This window comes from Pteropus vampyrus, unplaced genomic scaffold, assembly GCF_000151845.1.
Source record: "Pteropus vampyrus isolate Shadow unplaced genomic scaffold, Pvam_2.0 Scaffold152, whole genome shotgun sequence".
NCBI lineage: Eukaryota > Metazoa > Chordata > Mammalia > Chiroptera > Pteropodidae > Pteropus > Pteropus vampyrus.
Genome location: NW_011888933.1, coordinates 3562960 through 3581115, shown reverse-complemented (window position 1 = coordinate 3581115; position 18156 = coordinate 3562960). Strand labels below are relative to the sequence as shown.

Genomic DNA, 18156 nt, shown 5'->3' with positions numbered 1-18156 from the left:
TTTTAAGGGTAAAATCAAAAGATAACCATAATATCATCTGCCTTCTATTTTGTTTTTACCACTTATATAGTAAATGAAAGGTATTAGTACAAATATTCATCGATCTTATTCAGAATTAAACAGTTGCCCCCAACAACCTGATTTAATTATAAAATAAAGTGGTTTGAGTGTATCACTCAAGCAAAACTTTGTCCTCGTGTCACTTTGTCTCTGGTAGAAAAAAGCTGGGAAAGTTTTCTAGTCTTCCTCTAAACTGGTATTCTGAAACTTCTAGTAAGAACAGCTGTTCTTTAATTTATACTTTAATTCAGTAGAACTTAATTAGACTGAAATTAACCAAATCCCAGAGAGGGCTGGAAATGTAAATGATTATGAAATGTTATGGATTCTAAATAGGGCATTTTGGAAGACAAAACTGAAGGCTAATACTTAACATTTAGTATTTAACTCTGCCATTCCATTGGAAAAAAGACAGCTAGTTTAAGTCAAATAATGGGAATTTTCTCTTAGATAATAATGTAATGAGTTATAAGAAACTAACCTGTTTATTAAATTAAACAATAAAGTTTCATTTCTTTGAAACTACCTATTGTTAAAATATTTACAGCTAACTTCATTTGCAATGAAATAAAATGAAGGAACTATTTCTTTAAAGTTAGACATGGGTTTTTTTCTATTTTGGTAGGAGTTGAAAATGCCACGTTGGTGGTTCTATGATCAGACCTCCTAATCCTGTGTTAGTTATGGGTTCTCTGCTACTGCTGATTTTATCGTTGTTATCTTGTGACTGACATTCAGACATTCACCGTGATTTTTTAAAATATGTAATTTTACATAAGAGTCCCTCAAAGTGACCTTAAGATGAGAGTCTCCAGACATAATTGCAGAGGGCAAGGAATTACCAACCTAGAATGAGTTGATGGTTTCAGATTTTTCAGTTAAAACTGTGGCAAAGGTTCACATTTCTGCAAGCTTGAGAGGGATGCAGAAGGGGCACCTACGAAGTTTGTCATGTGGACAGCACTTTCCGATTCCCACTACTCTATATTTGAAAACACTAGGGACCAACTGTGATTAGCCACAGGCTTCTTCCTGGGTAGCTGAACCCTGCGTGTGCCTTTTGCCACTCTACTCTGTATTTTTTTAGAGCAACTATTCTCGTGGCAAGGTATCATTTGTCAAAGAGGACATGAACATTTGCTGTACATTATCTTTTTTGTTTAGGTTCAAAAACTGATTGCTAGTGAGTTATACTACCCAAGAAGCATGCTTAAGGCCTGAGTTTTAACAAAGTGAGATTTAATTCAGTGATACCCATTAGAAATCACATCTTTCTAACTTTAAAATAAAATTTTATGTTTTCAATGCTCTGTATTCTATTGGTAATCTTTATCAATAGCATTGCTTTCACGGTAATGATATATTTTAAATTATATAAGCCAAATATCTTCTCACAATTTTAGCATGTTTCTACACTAAGCTCTGTTTCTTCATCTGTAAAATGAAGGTGTTACAACCACACTACCTCTAAGGCCCTTTCTGGTACTTAAGACTCCCCACGACTAACATCCAGCCTCTTTAATTATCGAGAATATTCCGCTGAATTTCTAAATACTTATGCAGTGTTTCAAACAACATGACTCTACCTTGCCAAAGGATCCCCTCTGTTGACCGTCACCAAGAATTATTCCCCAAAACTCTCCTGCCCCTCCATGGATGTGGTGTTCGTCCCCTACAGTGAGAAAAGACCAGCCTGTGCCTGCTGGGAACAGGATTACGGCTGTTAGAGGTCCATTCAGCCTGTCTTGCCAAGTGTGTCTGCGTTTGGCCATCCGAGTGTGTAAATGTTAATCTGCTTTCTTCCCTTCACTCTTTGCGCTCTTCCCAGCAGAAAGGAGAACCTGACTGCTATGCTCTCTCCCTGGAAACAACTGAGCAACTTACCTTTGAGATCCCCCTGAATGATTCTGGTTCTGCTGGTCTTGGTGTGAGCTTGAAAGGGAACAAATCTCGAGAGACTGGAACAGACTTGGGGATTTTCATCAAATCCATCATCCATGGAGGTGCTGCTTTTAAGGTGAGTAGGAATGATGGTTGCACATCAGTGAGAAGGTACTTAGAGATAAGGCTGTCGTGCTTGAGGACTGGATGGAGAAAGAGTATGAAGGCTCGAGGACACAGAGGCTTTCCTGCCTGATTCAGGAAGTGTGTGTGTGAACATATCTGAGCATCAGTGGTCTGTTTTCTTATTTTAAGTGGTTGATTTTCTTTCCTAAAGATAGTTCTAAAAACCCATCATGATTAATATTTTTTCTTGCATTTTTTTATTACTGTTAGAAATACTCCGAATTTGTAACCTGACAGAGTTGAGCCTAAAAATACACAATTAGAAAAACAAAACTAAAAATAAATCAGTGTAAAGGCAGCAAATAAGAAAATTGTGCTTGCAAGAAAGAAAGCTCAGTGGAACCTGAGAATGATTGTAATATAAACTAAAGGTCGTTTATCACATTTTATACACTTGAAGATAACCATGGTGCTGGGAATGCACATTTGCCTTTGAACTTGGAGAGCTTATAAATTTCAAAAAGAAAAAGAAAGATTCTGCCTTTTAACATTGACTTGGAAGTGTGATCATAACTGCTAACATAGTATAATGTACTGGTTTTCTAAACTGCCTGGGTTCAGATCCAACCCTGCCATTTGCTAGGCATGTGCAAATGTGGCCAAGGAACTTGACCTGCTAACCTCCCATTTCCTCATCTGTACAATGAGGATAATAAATAATACCTAATTCATAGAGTTCTAAGGATTAAATAAACTTATACACACAATGTAATTAAAGCAGCAAAGTGCTCCCCATCAGCTGTCCTCACAGTCATTGTCACCTCATACTGTACATGAGACTTCCTGAGCTTGAATCCTGTCTGAACGATGCTCACTCCCATGAATGTGGGCAGGTTACTTGTCCTTAGTATGTCTCATTTGTAAAAAGAAGTGAAATTAGTATTGCCTACCTCCTGGTGCTCCTGTGAGGACAAAAAGAGACAAGATATATAAAGTGCCTACATAGCACAGTGCCTATAATAAACTTTCAATAAATCTTAGCCATTTAAAAATAATCTCAATATTAATAATGGGTGGCATCTCCCATACAAAAGCCAAGAAGGCCTAGTTAGGGTTTACAGGAACACCCATGGTCCTAGATTCTCGGCTTTGTTCAAGCATTTTTCTTCTTGCACTTACCATTCCACTTTAGTTTCAGACCTAGATAACTAAGCTAATGTCTTTTTCCTTAGGAAATAAGAAATGCATTGTGAATAGACAGTTTGTTAATACACTCCTTGGATCAGTTAGCTTTTGTCGCATAATAAATAATGACCAAATTTTAGTTAATGTACCTCAGTAAGCCTTTATTTCCCTCATGACTCTCTAGGGCACCAACAAGAATTCAGATTCAGGCTAGTGTCTCTCTGTCACCCTGTAGGTCACAAGTCTGAGTATGCTACCTGTATCTCACCTGGGCCTTGGAGCAGCAGGCTAGCAACAGCATGTTCTTTTCATGTTATGAGGTGTCAGAAGGCCAGTAGCAATGGGTGAAGCCTCGTACATTCCGGGCTCCAAACTGGCTCACTGTCACCACACACACACGCGCACATACACACACACACATACCACCCCCACCCCCATTGGTCAAAACAGCGATATGGTTGAATCCAAGGTCAGTCTAAGGTGCGGAGAAACACAGTCCACCCACAGTGAAGCTGTTACAAAGACTTGGGCACAGAGAAGGGTGAAGAATTGATGATGCCTATCATCCGTCTATTAGACTCTTCAATCTGGCATAGAAATGCATAACCAGGAGCAGAAGAACAATAATAGTAATAACAGCAGCAACAGCAAATAACGTTCATTGTTCTTAGTGCCGCTATATGCTGGACAGCATGAGAAGTATTTCAGGTGGCTCCTCTAATTGTATTCTTTACATTCACCCTGGATTATCATGTCATTTCATCAAAGGGAAATTGCAGGTTGGTGCCTCTCCATATAAGGCTTATGGGCACATAGTCAAAGTGCTTTAACAAAGGTTTGAACCAAGGCAGTCCGACATCAGATCATGTACTCTGCTGCCCTGCGATGAATGCTCTGTCATCTGATCCATTCATATTCCTAGAGATCAGAGGCTGTTGCCCTGGAATTATCTGGCATCATGCTTGTCATTCTTAGCCAAGCCATCTAAGCATGTGTTGTGTTTGAAGATGAGTCTTAGTCCTGTTTGTGGACACCAGCTTGATATCATTCTTATTGCTAATGACAGCTCTGATTGCAGAATTTATTCCAAGTAAAATTGAAACTGAAATGAATTTTTGGAAATTAAAAGCAAACGTCTTAGCTTTCTTATGGGCAGTAACTTAAGTTCAAGCAGATTTGGCAAGCTGGTTTAATATGTTTAACATCCATGTTTGTGAAAGTGAGCATCTTCTTACCTAAGCAGTTTCTAACAGTCCTGTTTCTTGCAGAAAGATTTTACTTTTCATTTATGTAAATTTCTTTCCTGACACTGGTCTGCTGAGTCAGACAATCACACCATTAGAAACCACTGGACAACATATTTATAGCAGATCTTAAACAGGAAGAGGCATCAATCATGAATTTAGCCTCACTGTGAATGTTTAGTACCCATTTGTCTTGTTTACTTTTTGCAGTCTAAAGGGTAGAGGCCTGAGGGTTGCTCACAAGAAATCTGATTAACTAGAGAAAAAAAAAAAAAGTAAAGAAAATAAGGGAAGGGAAGGAAGGAGGGAGAAAGGGAGGGAGGAAGGAAATAAGAAAAGAAGGAAGGAGGAAAGAATTATTCTATTTTCTTTCTGCTGTCCCAGTAATCCACTGTTACTCCTCAGAAAATTGCCTGTTCTGTGATTCAAGATTATGTTTTACAAAAATTGTTTTGAGACTTTGTTCCTGTCCCTGTTCAGAAGATACAAATGTAACAGACTGCATATCCCTGGGGCAAGGGGAGATAAGCATGGGGAACATCCAGCTTTAGCATCTGGCCCTAGGTTTTTACCTGAAATCAACAAAATAATCTTTCTACCAGAGCAGGATCTTTTTCTCCTGGCCCTTCATTCCACTAATTGGTTCTCAAGGTGTTTTTTCCTTTAGGGAAGGTGGATTTTTGAAAACTAAACTACTTTGAAAAGTATGACCAGATTCTTCCTGTGGATTCTGTGTGCTGTATTCTCCTGGGGGCTTCTGTTGGTATAAACAAAGGTACATTGCCAGATGTAAAACCTCTGAATGACTGTGACCATAACTGAGGGCTTCTTCTCCCCACTCCCACCCCTCCCCCCACCCCCGCCCCTGCCCTTCCTTACCTTTCAGACTACTTACTGCTTTCTATCATTTCAGCTCTTATTTGAGTCATTTCAAATAGAGATGTAAATCTCTTTTTGAAAATAAGAGCATTCAGCTATCCTAGGATTCCATCTCGGAAGTGAATCCCTCACTCCTCTAAGGGCAAACTCCATTCAGAATTATCCCAAATGCTTAAATATTTAAATTCCAGTCTGCCTTATCAAGAAGCAAAGCCCAGAAACTTCCTGCTAGTGTCAGGACACATTTTCCATCTCAGACCACTTTCGCATACAGAGTTCTCCGTGGACCTCTCTGAAGCATCCCTTGAACTTTGCCATGTACAAAGTGACCAGTGACTATAACAGCCAAATACAACTAGAGTATCGATACTAATGTGCTTAAACAATAACATGCATTACTATATGTCTGTAGTTTCATTTTAGTTTGTCTTTCTTCCTGGGCATTTGCCCCTGGAGTACCATGTAGCTGCTTACAGAACCAAAATATGCTAGATACAAGTATATGTTAATTTCTTATGACCCAAGGACTATGGCTGGAATGAAATTAGGATGTTCACGAGAAGGCTTTTCTAAAATTTCACTTCTGTGGTGGGAATTTAAAATGAATGTAGTACTGTCACTGTTAAATGAAAAAAAAAAACTGTCTTTCTTGCAGATAGAAAAAAAATACTTCGAAAAAATTATCTCTTTTCCCAAAATCCACATAAACATTAGCTTTTCCTTTTCTCTGGAGAAGCACACACAGTCTTGAAATTCTATTTTTTTAACCTTAAAATTGAATCATTTTTAGAAAAAAAAATGTATAACTAGAATAGTGGTAGTTTTAAAAACTAAAGTAGAATACTAACATGCTGTAGTAAGAACAGAAACCTCAGAGAGTCTGTTTTACCAATTCTGAATGAGTTTTTTTTTTTTTTTAAATATACTGACTTTGGGACTAGAATGTGTCCTGTGGAAACCTTGAAATAATTAGGTAAAAAGTAAAATTCAAAGACAATTTTTGCTAAGGGGAAAAATGTCATGTATCAGGTAGATTATTTAAGAGCTCTTAAATAGAGAGAATGAATTTAAGAATACCTGTTATTTTCGAGAAAATTAATTAGCCGGGTTTGTGCTTAATAAATACTACTTGATGATGATGAAATTAAATGAAAGAAAAATGCCTGACATTGCTAATTGCAAATGCATGCACTCAGAATATGAAATAGGCATAATTTAAGTGATTCGATTCCTGTGTGCTTAGTAAATTTGGAATACTTCCCTCTGAGAGATGCAGAATTTCATAATCTACACTATTTAGTAATTGGTAAAAGAAAAAGTTTTATATAATATAAGCAATATCCTATTTTTAAAATGACTAAAATATGAATTTGAGGAGAGACTACACAGTTCTAGAATTTCTGGGACCATGGTGCTTCTGAATCTTCAGGTCTCTTCGTAATGGGAACATTTAATAGCATCCAAGCTCTTAACAGGAGTCCAGAAGGAGTTCCCAGTGTGACTAATTTCCACCACCGTCAGTGCTGGTATCTATAAATCATGTGTCAGATCTAGAATTAATGAATTCAAAGGGAGATAAAAGGGACAGCATTTTAAGGAACACTAATGTTAAATGATTTCTTCAACTATTCATTTTCTTTAAATTTGGTAATGTTTTCTACTGGTAGAAAACCGTAAAGATCATTACCAGGAGTCATGTCTTTCAGTTTTTTATCTTTGACAAAAAGACCATACAGTCTGATCATTTATGTTATACCAATTATTTTTAACGAATCTTCTTTAAGAAAAACCAAAAATGTTAGTATGTAACATTTAATATATATACTAACATATAATGTTATATACTATATGCATTATGTTATATACTAACAGATTGCATTATGTTATATGCTAACAGATTATATACTAACAATCTGTTAGTATATACTAATAGATTGTTAGTATATAACATTCCCATAAATGAGAAGCCTGACTATATGAATTTTCTGCAATAGTAACTATTTTATTTTATAAAGATATAATATAACCTTACTTGTAAAATCCCACATCACTAGCATCAATCATTACTTTTCTTACCCATATTTATCACTTTCACATTTTTTTATTTCATACATAGATATGCAAATAAGAAGTAAATTTATACCATGTTGGATAACATTTTGGAATTCTGCCTCAATTTGATGTATATTTCGGACTCCATGATTGTCTGAAAAGGCTTGAGCTGGTAGACCTAATCGAAAAGGAAATTATAATCTACAAAAGTTGATATCCCATGATGATGATACTTTGACTCTGAAAATAATGCCTTTAGCCTGAAAGTTATATTCACCTTCATAATAAGTATTTATAGGCATATTTATAATGTGCTCAGAGTTTTGTCCTAGACATCTTGCGTTGGACCCATTTTTCTAGTGACCAGACTTTTAACAATCATAGCACAAACAAGAGCATAGTTTATTTTTTCATCTTTCAGTAAATAAGTTGAAGAGACCTCTGAAATTCTAATGCAGTTTGGCATTCATGCAGAATCTTCTTGATTCGTGTACAACACATATGCTTTAGTAAGCTTTTCATTATCCAGTTTTCTAAGCCAAAGTAAACTTCAAACAGAAAATCAGGAAGGAGATAGGAAGGGATGGAGAGGAAACTGAAATGACAGAAGACAGAAAAATTATAAAACAAGTACAGAATGCTATTACTGCATAATAGGCCAGTGAATATTTGTGATGAATCTGTCTGTGCTTCTGAAACTTATTGCTGGGGAAATTATAAGAGTCACTAATGACTATAATAAAAGCTATAAGTTACAAATATTTATCTATGCCCATTATGCTTCCAGAAGGTGTTTAAAATGGAAAGAATTATAATACATTTTGAAAACATGTCAGAGTGGTTTGATTATGTATATTATGATACTATAAAAATACTCCAGTTATCTTTAAAAAAATAAGTCTTATATGCCACAGGTGCTGAGTAAATGGTATGTCGCTAGAACTTCACTGGTTTGCTGCATAGAAATGAAGTGAGGCTACATTCAATAAATAAATTTAAAATTTTACAGTAACTGAACAACAGAATATTGGGCCAGTTCACAGAAAGTAATCAGGCTTCACATTTAGAACTAGAAAGGTTCTCAGAACATGTGCTGGTTGTATCCACGCCAGCCTGGATTCACGAATCTTGAATACCTGCAGTTTGTAAATTAAACGATTTGTCTGTTGTACTTGAAACTTACACCAGGCCCAAAGCACCTGAATGAAATATTTCTCAAGTGACTCAACTTAGCAAGCATTTTTTGAACATCTGCAGTGAGTTATGTAATATATAATAGAATGGAGGCAGGAAACATAAGAGGACTCATTCCATAATCTAGGGAGGTGGTAGCATAATAAATTAATATATAAAAACTCTAATATGATAAGGGTTATGGTAGACAAAAATAAAAGTATCATGGGTATCGAGATGATGAAGCAATTAATTCTGCCTATGCAGAAAACTATGAATGAAAGGCAGTTGCTGGGCCTTATAGGGAAGGATGAATAGATATTCATCAGGTGAGCAGGAATAAAAAGGACATTTTGGACAGAAGGAAGAGTGTGGGGCAAGTCACCATGGTGTGTGCACCAGAATGCAATTTTCTGTCTCTAGAAAACAGAGCTCTGATTGGGGAAGAATGCCACCATTCATATTGGTAGGAATTGTGTTAGGGCAGACGTTGTAAAACACTGACATAGGTAGGTACTCTTCAAGACAAGAATTTACATGTGTCTGCTCTTACCAACCTTCTTTATTCGCCATCTGTTTTAAAATCTGTACTTTAAAATCTCTATTTACTCTGTTCCTTTCATTGCTACTCTTTTTAAGTGAAGTTCAATGATTTCAATCTGGAATGCAAGCTTTTTTCCTAGGTCGAATTTTTTTTTTCCCCAAAAAAATACTGTAGGCAGATGTTGATATGGAGTGATTTTAAGGCCTTGAGACAGTTTTATTCAGGACAGTCCTCTACCTCTATCAGGAGCCATCTACCTAGAGTCCTACCTCACTGCAGGGAAATCCTGCTTTGCAAAATAAAGCCAGGCTTCGGGTTTGGGCCCTTGGTGTTGATAATACCCCAGAAGACTTCAACGAGGGCCCCTATAGAAACATGCAGAGGCAGGAGCTGACATCTGGTCATGATTAATCCTCTCAACACCATGGCCTAATGCGGACTGGCTTTGGGCCCTAGCCAGCTACCCCTGGGAAAGCCAGCCCACTCTCTCATGCTTGTCTCCTGTTTTGCAGAGGCTCGTTCTCTACCATGGCCTTTTTTTTTCTCTCCCCTTTGTATTCATGAGAATTTTAGAAGTAAAAGGGCCTCATAAGTAATTGGCCCAAAAACATGGATTAAGCTATGCAATGTCACCAGTAATCATGGCAGAAGTCGTACCCAGGCACCATTGAATGGGGCTGAACTACAAGGGCACTGGACCCCCTGGAAATCATGGATATGCTTCAGTGGGCACTTGAAACATCCTCCTAACTACCCCCCACTACAAAGAGTTATCTGGTCCAAATGTGCAGCTGTGGAGAAACGCTTGTGTAAATATTTACTTTTAAGAAGGAGAATCTGCAGCATTTATTAGATTCTCAGAAGAGTCTAAGAACCCATAAAGGACAAGGATCAGTCACAAAGTGGTTGAAACATGGACTTCAGAGTGACCCAGACCTAGTTCAAATCTGCTTTTAGACATGTGACTTGTAATAATGCACTTAACTCACGTGATACTTGGTTTCTTTTTTATAAAATGGGGCTATAGTCCCCAATGTATAGGATTGTTGTCGGAATTAAATTGTCTAGTGCACATAAAAGGTTTAGCACAATGACTACACAAAATAGAAATTCATTAATAATAATTGTTATTAATAATTGTACCTTTAATCATCTCTAGAACTCTGATTTTAGAAGAAACATAGCGTGATGGGTATATGTCTGACTCAGACACATGAAGACCTGGTCATGCTAGTATTCTTTGACTTAATTTCTCGGAGCCTCCATTTTTATACCTCTTAAATAGCAGAAGGATATATATCCATCCCAGAGTTTTTGTAAGAAATGAATGAGAGAACATATGCAAAATATTTGCACAAGGACTGGCCTTTATTAGATATTCAGTAAAAGGAAGATATAATACTCAAACGTTGTGTTTTCCAGTCCACCTTTTTCCTGCATTAGAACCAGGTTAGGCCTGATGAGACAATTTGAAGCATCCCAGAACATGAAGAAATTCTAAATCTCATAGCAGTTTTTATTTGTCCAAAAGTGCCCTGAGGAAGTTACTTCTTATCTTTACTCTATTCTCTTTCCTCTTTTTCCCTTCCTCTTTGGGAACTTCCTCTGCTCCCTCCTACACTGAAGATGGATAGAATTGGTTATGAGTTTGTCAGAGATGAGGTGAGTAGTTGCTGTCATTTTGATCTGGAGTCTGAAACGAGTAAAGTAGGAAGGAAGGTACCTTAGTCTGCTTTGCCATGACAAATTACCATAGACTGGGCGGCTTAAAAACCACAGAAATTTATTTCTCATGATTCTGGAGTCGGAAGTCTAAGATAAGGCACCAGCAGTTTTGATATCTGGTAAGAGCCCCCGCTTCAGGCTGATGGACGGATAAGATGGACATCTTGATGGAACCTCACCTGGCAGGTGGGGCATGGGAGCTCTCTCCCAGGCCGTTCATGAGGGCGTTAATCGCATTCCTGAGGGCTCCATTCTCCTAATAACCTCACTTTGGACATTACGATCTCAGCATGCAAACACTCAGTCCACAACAGAAAGGGATTTTTTTTTTTTCTTTAACAATGTAAGCATGGTCCAGATTATAATGAAATAAATACCCTAAAATTACTGAGCAATATCCCTGGATAGTCGAATTGCCTTATATAAAATCAATTGAGAGTTAGCATTCTCATGCCTAAGTATTTACTTAAACATAATATTAATAGAAAAAAATAAAACTGTAAAAATCTACTTGTTAAAAATGTTCCAAAGCAGAATGGACATACACAATTGTGAGGGGTAGTGGGTGAGTTCTTATTTGAATCAACTGCATTTTAGATCAAGACTAAACCTAGATATGCATGTGTAGATAGCTAGATAAGTAGACGGGTTTTCCTCCCTCTTCTAGTTCGCTTCCTTGCTCTCCATCCCCCAACACCCTCTCCTGTCTTCACATCTTTTGTCCTCTGACCGGCTTTTATATAAGGTTCTCTTCCAGGAAATCTCTGGTAACATACTGTCCTCTCTAGTTTCAAAAACCTTTTTTTCATGAAGCATTACTCCCTTAGGGATTAGGCGTTGTCATCTTTTTAGAAGACAGAATGGTTAGTGCCTAGGGAGTGCTGAGAAGTCAGGACTTGGGCTATTTTGATCCAGCTTTGACCTTAACTAGCTGACCGTATCCTAATCTATGCGGAAGTGGCTTCTCTTAAGAGGCGTTCAATAAATTGTTTCTCACCCTCTTTGGACATCACATTATTTATCTGTACACAGAAGAGGTTGGACAAGATGATCACTAAGGACTTTTCCAGCTCTAAATTCTGTGATTATATTCTAAATGTTAGGACAACATGGTGCTTACTGGCATCGCCATTAAGGAAATTACCCACCATTTATCTTATTAAAAAAAAGAGCACACACCAATAGCAACAGACTAGCCAAGCCTGAAAATGCGAGTCTGTGTCTTTTTATTGCACCCACAGCTCTCCAGTGATGCTTATGATGAATGTGAATGTCTTCAAAAAAAAAATTCCAGCTGCCCTGGGGTGACCTGACCTGCCTCTTTGTTTGGTACTTGGATAAAGCAAACATGTTCTACTTCAGTGTAGTTCTGCATGCTTGAGACTTGGAAGGTAGCTGAAAATAAAAGTTTGTCCTTAATACCTGTTTATGATGTAAAAATGTTCTTTTTACATCTGCTTTTCTCTTGGTTTATCTTCACGCGGACCTTGTCCTATACTTCACAGAGAAGGTTCACTAGGTGGGATCTCGCTCAGATTTCATTCCCTCCATTCTAGAAATATTCATAAAGTTTCCATTTTTATCTTTCTTCTTCCTGTTGTAGAGGATGAGGTGTCCTGCCGAAACTAAGCCTCTACAAATCCAACACTCGACCTCATTTCCTGTTACAGAGCTAGGATCTTGATCCAACCCTTTTGCTTCCTCCAGCTATTTAAAAACCACACATCTGTCTCCAGTCATCCTAAAAAGGTTTTTAGTGACCCTCCTAACCATCTTCTCAAGATTCAGCCCAATCGCCCTCCTTTCATTAAATGCGAAAATAGAATAATTTCTTGAGTCTTGTCTCACTTCATGGGACTAAATCACTAAGGTTGTTTTTAGCCCCACTTCCAGTAACTTTACTCTTATTCCTATGTACCTCATTCAAAATTAGATAAGAGAAATGAAGAGATTTTTTTTATGTCATTTTTTCAATTACAATTGACATTTAATATTATTTCATATTAGTTTTAGGTGTATAGCATGGTTAGACATTATGTAATTTATAGGCGATCCCCCTGATAAGTCTCGAACCCACCTGGCATCATATATTAGTTAGTACAGTATTATAAAGTATAGCATAGGAAATATAGTCAATAATATTATAAGAGGTTTCTTTCTTGTTTGACCTTTCCTATAAATCTCCTTTCCAGATTTGTTCTAAGTTAGGGTAAAGGTTAAGTGGAGTGGGAAAACAAGAAGGAAGGGAACATTATGCTCTGCTGAGGCAGTCCACTCAGACATTTTACAGCTCTGATTTTCCACTTTTCTCTGTTGAGCTCATTGCCTTGCCATCTCAGTTTCTCCATCGAGTGGGCTTATGCTCCTTTGGGTGGCCTCCGGAATTCTAGGTAGCCAAGACACCCTCCAGCAGTGAATCTCCACGTGGGCATTTGCTCCCCATAGCAGCTCTCACCACCCGCTTTTTTCCCTGCTGTCAGCAGAAGAACTTCCTCCAACCTTCTGCCACTGCATTAGTCAAAGCTTATCAACTTGTCCACAGGATTTCTCTCTCAAAGCTGTATGGTTGGTCCTATTGTCCACTGTATGTCTGGTTTTCTACTTTCTTAAGGATCATTTTTCTTTTGCATTTCATTCTGTTAAATTGAACATGGATCCTAGAATACTCTTAACCACAAATACTCTTTCATATTTTCCCCCTACTTTAGTGTTGCACAACTGTTGTCTAGAGAGGAGTAACAAGGAAGTTTTTGTAGAGACTAAAGAGACAGGGTTCAGAAAACCTGAACTTGAGTCGATTTGTCTCTGACTTGCGTCTGTGACCTAGGCCAAGTTACATTACTTCCCTGCCTGCCTCCGTTTCCTTATCTATAAAAATGTGAATAGAAACATTAATCTAACTTCTTGAGTTCTATGAGAATCACTTGAGATAATTGATGGAAGGTAAATTTTTATACACACCTACTGTTATTTCCATTAAATTTCTTAGCAGCAGCAGCATAACATTCCTAAAGTTACATCTGTGCCTCATAGCAAGAACTTTGTACCTTAGTGTAAAACAGGTTTAAGACATAATGTCCCTTATCTTACTGTCAATATTTTAAGCATTTTTCTTTCCAGGCTACCTGTTGGGCACATGCACCACAGTCGCTTTAAATTTTTTTGTTGGCAGAACTGGCATCCCAATTCGTTAGCTACTGCAAGACTCCAGCTTGTGAAAGACTTCTGGCTGAAGGTGACATGCCTAGAATTGAGTTAGACTAGAGTCTGGACTGCCTATCCATACCCTGAAGTTCTGTTCTTTCCTAGAGGTTCTGAGTAAAAGTCCTCATCAGTCATAACCTCCTTGCAAAAAGCTTGACTCAAATTCTCTTTCTCAAGCTTTTCTACCAGAAGCTATCATAGAAAATTGGTCCTTCACTGCATACCTCTATGTTCTTTTGCAAACTAGCAGACTGGAAACTTTTTGGTTGTGTTAGAGAAAATTACATGAGAATTTTTTTATTCAACACTACTCAGTAGAGGTAGCAATGTTATCAGGAGACACATTACCACTGTCAAGAACACAATATTTAAGCATGATGTCTCTCTCTGCCTGAAAATGAAAACCCTTGTTTCGAGCCATATGACTACTTCCTTTTATATCCAAATCCCCTTTCCTGGTCTCTGCCAGAGCAAATGGCAGAATCAGACCGGGTTAGTATACTTGCCAAAGATTTAGGTAAGAGACGTTATACAAATGTCAAAATTATTCTATCTCAGGACCTAAGATTTCTAAAAAACACTTTCACGTTATTCATTATTATTTATATTTGTGACTATTTGTTAAGCTCCAGAACCTTTTTCTGCCATAGAAAATAAATCATTCCTAATAGCTGAGGTTTTTTGTTTTGTTTTGTTTTGTTTTGTTTTGTTTTTCATATTTAAACTTGAAACTTTCCCCTGAAACAGCCACATGTCATCGCCACTCTTTTCTTTGTTTAATGCTATTTTTCTTTCCTCTGCCTTAGGATGGCCGTCTGCGGATGAATGACCAGCTGATTGCAGTTAGTGGGGAATCTCTTTTGGGAAAGTCCAACCACGAAGCTATGGAAACACTTAGGCGATCGATGTCCATGGAAGGAAACATACGAGGGATGATCCAGCTGGTGATTCTGAGGAGGCCAGAGAGACCGATGGAGGTGATGCAAATCTTTATTTCCCTCAGAAAATTGCCGAAGTGGCCACATGAATATGCAGATTTTCATCACTAGTATGGTAGACTCATATGAATTCTGAAATTGGAAAAATATGCCCCAGAAGAGTTCTGATGGATTTATGTGGTGAGCAGGTGGTTGTATATTTTAGGCATAACTAGAAGGTGTAAAAATATGCATATAAAATAAGTAATTTATCAAACGTAACAACAGATCCATATTGTCTAGTTTTTTCCCCAGAAATTTCTAGAGCACTGGACTTTATGAATAAGGTTTTATTCACATGATAAATTATTAAGTCTGTAATATCTTTGTATACTTTTTGATTGACATGTTAGCAGTGTCTATACCTTAGATATTTCTTAATCAGATATGTACAGTGCTCAATATGAAGATCATTATAATGCAGACAGCTGTCTATATTCTCCCCATAATGTGCACATGAATAGTCTAGAACTGGGACTTAACTATCTTAAAATTTGATCTATTAAGCAAGCTGCTTGCTTCATGTTATTAAATAATAAATGTTTTTTAATTAAATATTCTTGAAATTTTTATCATGATTTCTTTACAGATTTTTATATAAAGAATATTTTTACTTATACATGAAGTATAAACATAAAATATTATTGAATGCTCATATCTCTAAACATTTCACTCACAATTATATTATTATATTTATATTATATAATTATACAATTACATAGCACATTATAAAATTATATTAACATTATTTTCTCTTCTATATGAAGAATAATTATTAAATGCCCATTAAAGTCCTTTTAAGAAAAGACAAGAAGAAAAAATTTGATGGTAGTTAAGGGTTAAGAAAAACACGAACAAATCTCACATATATTCTCTAAGGACAGATAATGTTCGTGTAATACAATAACATGCAAAATTAAAATAGAATACTTTTAAAAACACACTAATATAAAATATTGGTTTTAATAATAAGTTCAACTTAAAAATAAAAAATATATAAGAATTTTCAAATTATCAAGAGTAGAAGATAGTTGGGGTTCATAGTAGTTAAATGCTGGGGCCCCAGAGTTTTGGATTGCTTGAGTTAAAATCCCAGGTTGGCCATTTTCTGGCTATGCAAAGGTAGACATAGTTGAGTGCTTGGTACTTGTAGATGACAGATACTGTTCTCTGTTTCATCTCTCAATGTATCCTCATTTCCCAGCATATCATAGACAACAAATATTGTTGAATGAATAAAAGTTGCATCTGAGACCTACTTCACCTGAGAGAGTAAGCTGAAGTAGTAAACATAAACTGTAACATACTTTGCTATATTATCAGCTATTGGAAAGGAGTAAAGGTACCTTTTCATTCGTCTTTATATAACCTTGTAAATGTTAAATAAATGTAAATTGGCCAATTACTGGAGACTATATATAATGAGCCAACTCGATTTCAACATTTGTGTCTGCTTAAGTGACAGAGAGGCTTCCATGAATATTTAATGGATTTTACTTATGTACATAGTTATAAAACCCTTATTTATTGCTTCCATCTATGAGAGAATTGGCTCCCTTCTGGTTTCATTTGGTTCTTACTCTAGAGTCCTAGAACTTTATGGAACCCAGTTGTTGGAGATGGGCGTGAAGGATGGCTTATCTGTGCATCTGGGTATTTGATCTCACTTAAGATATATTGGGACAAAGATACCTCAACTAATAGAAAAGTCTAAAGGACACTGCTGTAGAATACCATATCTGTGCAGTGAGCCAGAAGAAAAAATTGAATACGGTTGTTAAGAGCTAGTTATCCCCCCACCTCTCATCTTCCCTAATTTCATGTCTTTCTCTAAAACATATGAATGCTTAGTGGATAAGTGTTCTGTGTTGTGGCTCATCTAGTCGAGACATTTTATCATTTTCATTCTCCTTTATTACAGGGTTTTTTTATTTTAATTCTCACACTCTGGGGTGGGTTGGCAGTTATACCATCAAAAGAAAGTACTAAACTTTCAGTGTGTTGCCCATCCTCAGAAATATCTTGTTAATATAGTTCACTAGGGAATCAATTGGGAATAAGAAATGGAACAAAAAGCAATTTTTATGAGAACATTTAAACAAGATCCATTCTTAGTTGTTTGTTGTTGTTGTTGTTGTTGTTTTTTAATATTTACATGCTTTCCTTGGGGGATAAGCAGGCATTTGACTTCAGCTATTGAGAATCTCTGTGCTACCCATATAAATTAAAGAGCATTTTTTTCTTATAAAGACACCAGCCTAATGTACACTAATGTTTATTAAATTGGAAAAAAAAAAAAACTGCAACTATTTGATCTCCCAAATCTGTGTTTTAATAAGTCAAAGCTTATGTTATGTGCTCATGTTTTCAGTATATTCTCCTGTGCAACAGCAGTCACCCTTAGGTACAATAAAAAAGCATCCGTAACCTAGAAAAAGGTCTCAGCAGTGTTCATATGTTCAGGCAAATCAATTAGTTAGACTTGGCAAGAATACCAAAATGGTTACTTGATCCTTATATTGATATAAAAAAATTGAAGAAGCTACTTAAGAAAAGTCAAAATATATAGTTGTTGGGGTGTTTTCCCACATTACCCAGCTGTACAAGATACGTAAACAGTTTTGATGAGGACCTCCTGAAGAATACATAATGAGCCCTTGATTGAATCAAAATCATTTTAAACAGAAACATGTTTTTCAAAGGATGAGCTTGAGGTTCAATTGTAATTCTATTTGAGCCTGGAGACTCGGTATTAAAAAATGGGTTATGACCTGTTTTTTTTTTTCCCCTCTTTCCCAAAACATTTCTCTCACTGCTGAAGGCCCATCTTGGTAGAAGCAGAATATGTTTTAAAATCCATTATATTTTTTATTGGCCAGGACACTAATGGAGGGCTCCACGACAGCTCTATTTTACAGGCCGAATACTTTAATTAGGCTGGTTACCGATCAGATGTTGGGATATCGATTGTGTCATTTATCAAAGAGCTGGGAAAGCAGAAAAAAATTTTTGTTGTTCTTGTTGTTAAATCAGAGCACAAGGCTGAGCCAGGTAAGTCCTACCTCTCCTGCTGCCAGGATTCCAGCTTTAATTTATAAGTCATTTG

The 18156-nt window shown here is 36.7% G+C and overlaps 1 protein-coding gene across 1 annotated transcript in view; it reads left to right on the top strand.

Annotated features, from left to right (window-relative positions):
- The window catches only part of PARD3B (par-3 family cell polarity regulator beta), a 948153-nt gene that overhangs the window by 553624 nt on the left and 376373 nt on the right, over positions 1 to 18156 (top strand). The window contains exons 11-12 of the mRNA XM_011369686.2: positions 1892 to 2077; positions 14880 to 15050. Of these exons, the coding sequence (XP_011367988.1) occupies positions 1892 to 2077; positions 14880 to 15050 (357 nt within the window). The remainder of the gene's footprint in view (positions 1 to 1891; positions 2078 to 14879; positions 15051 to 18156) is intronic.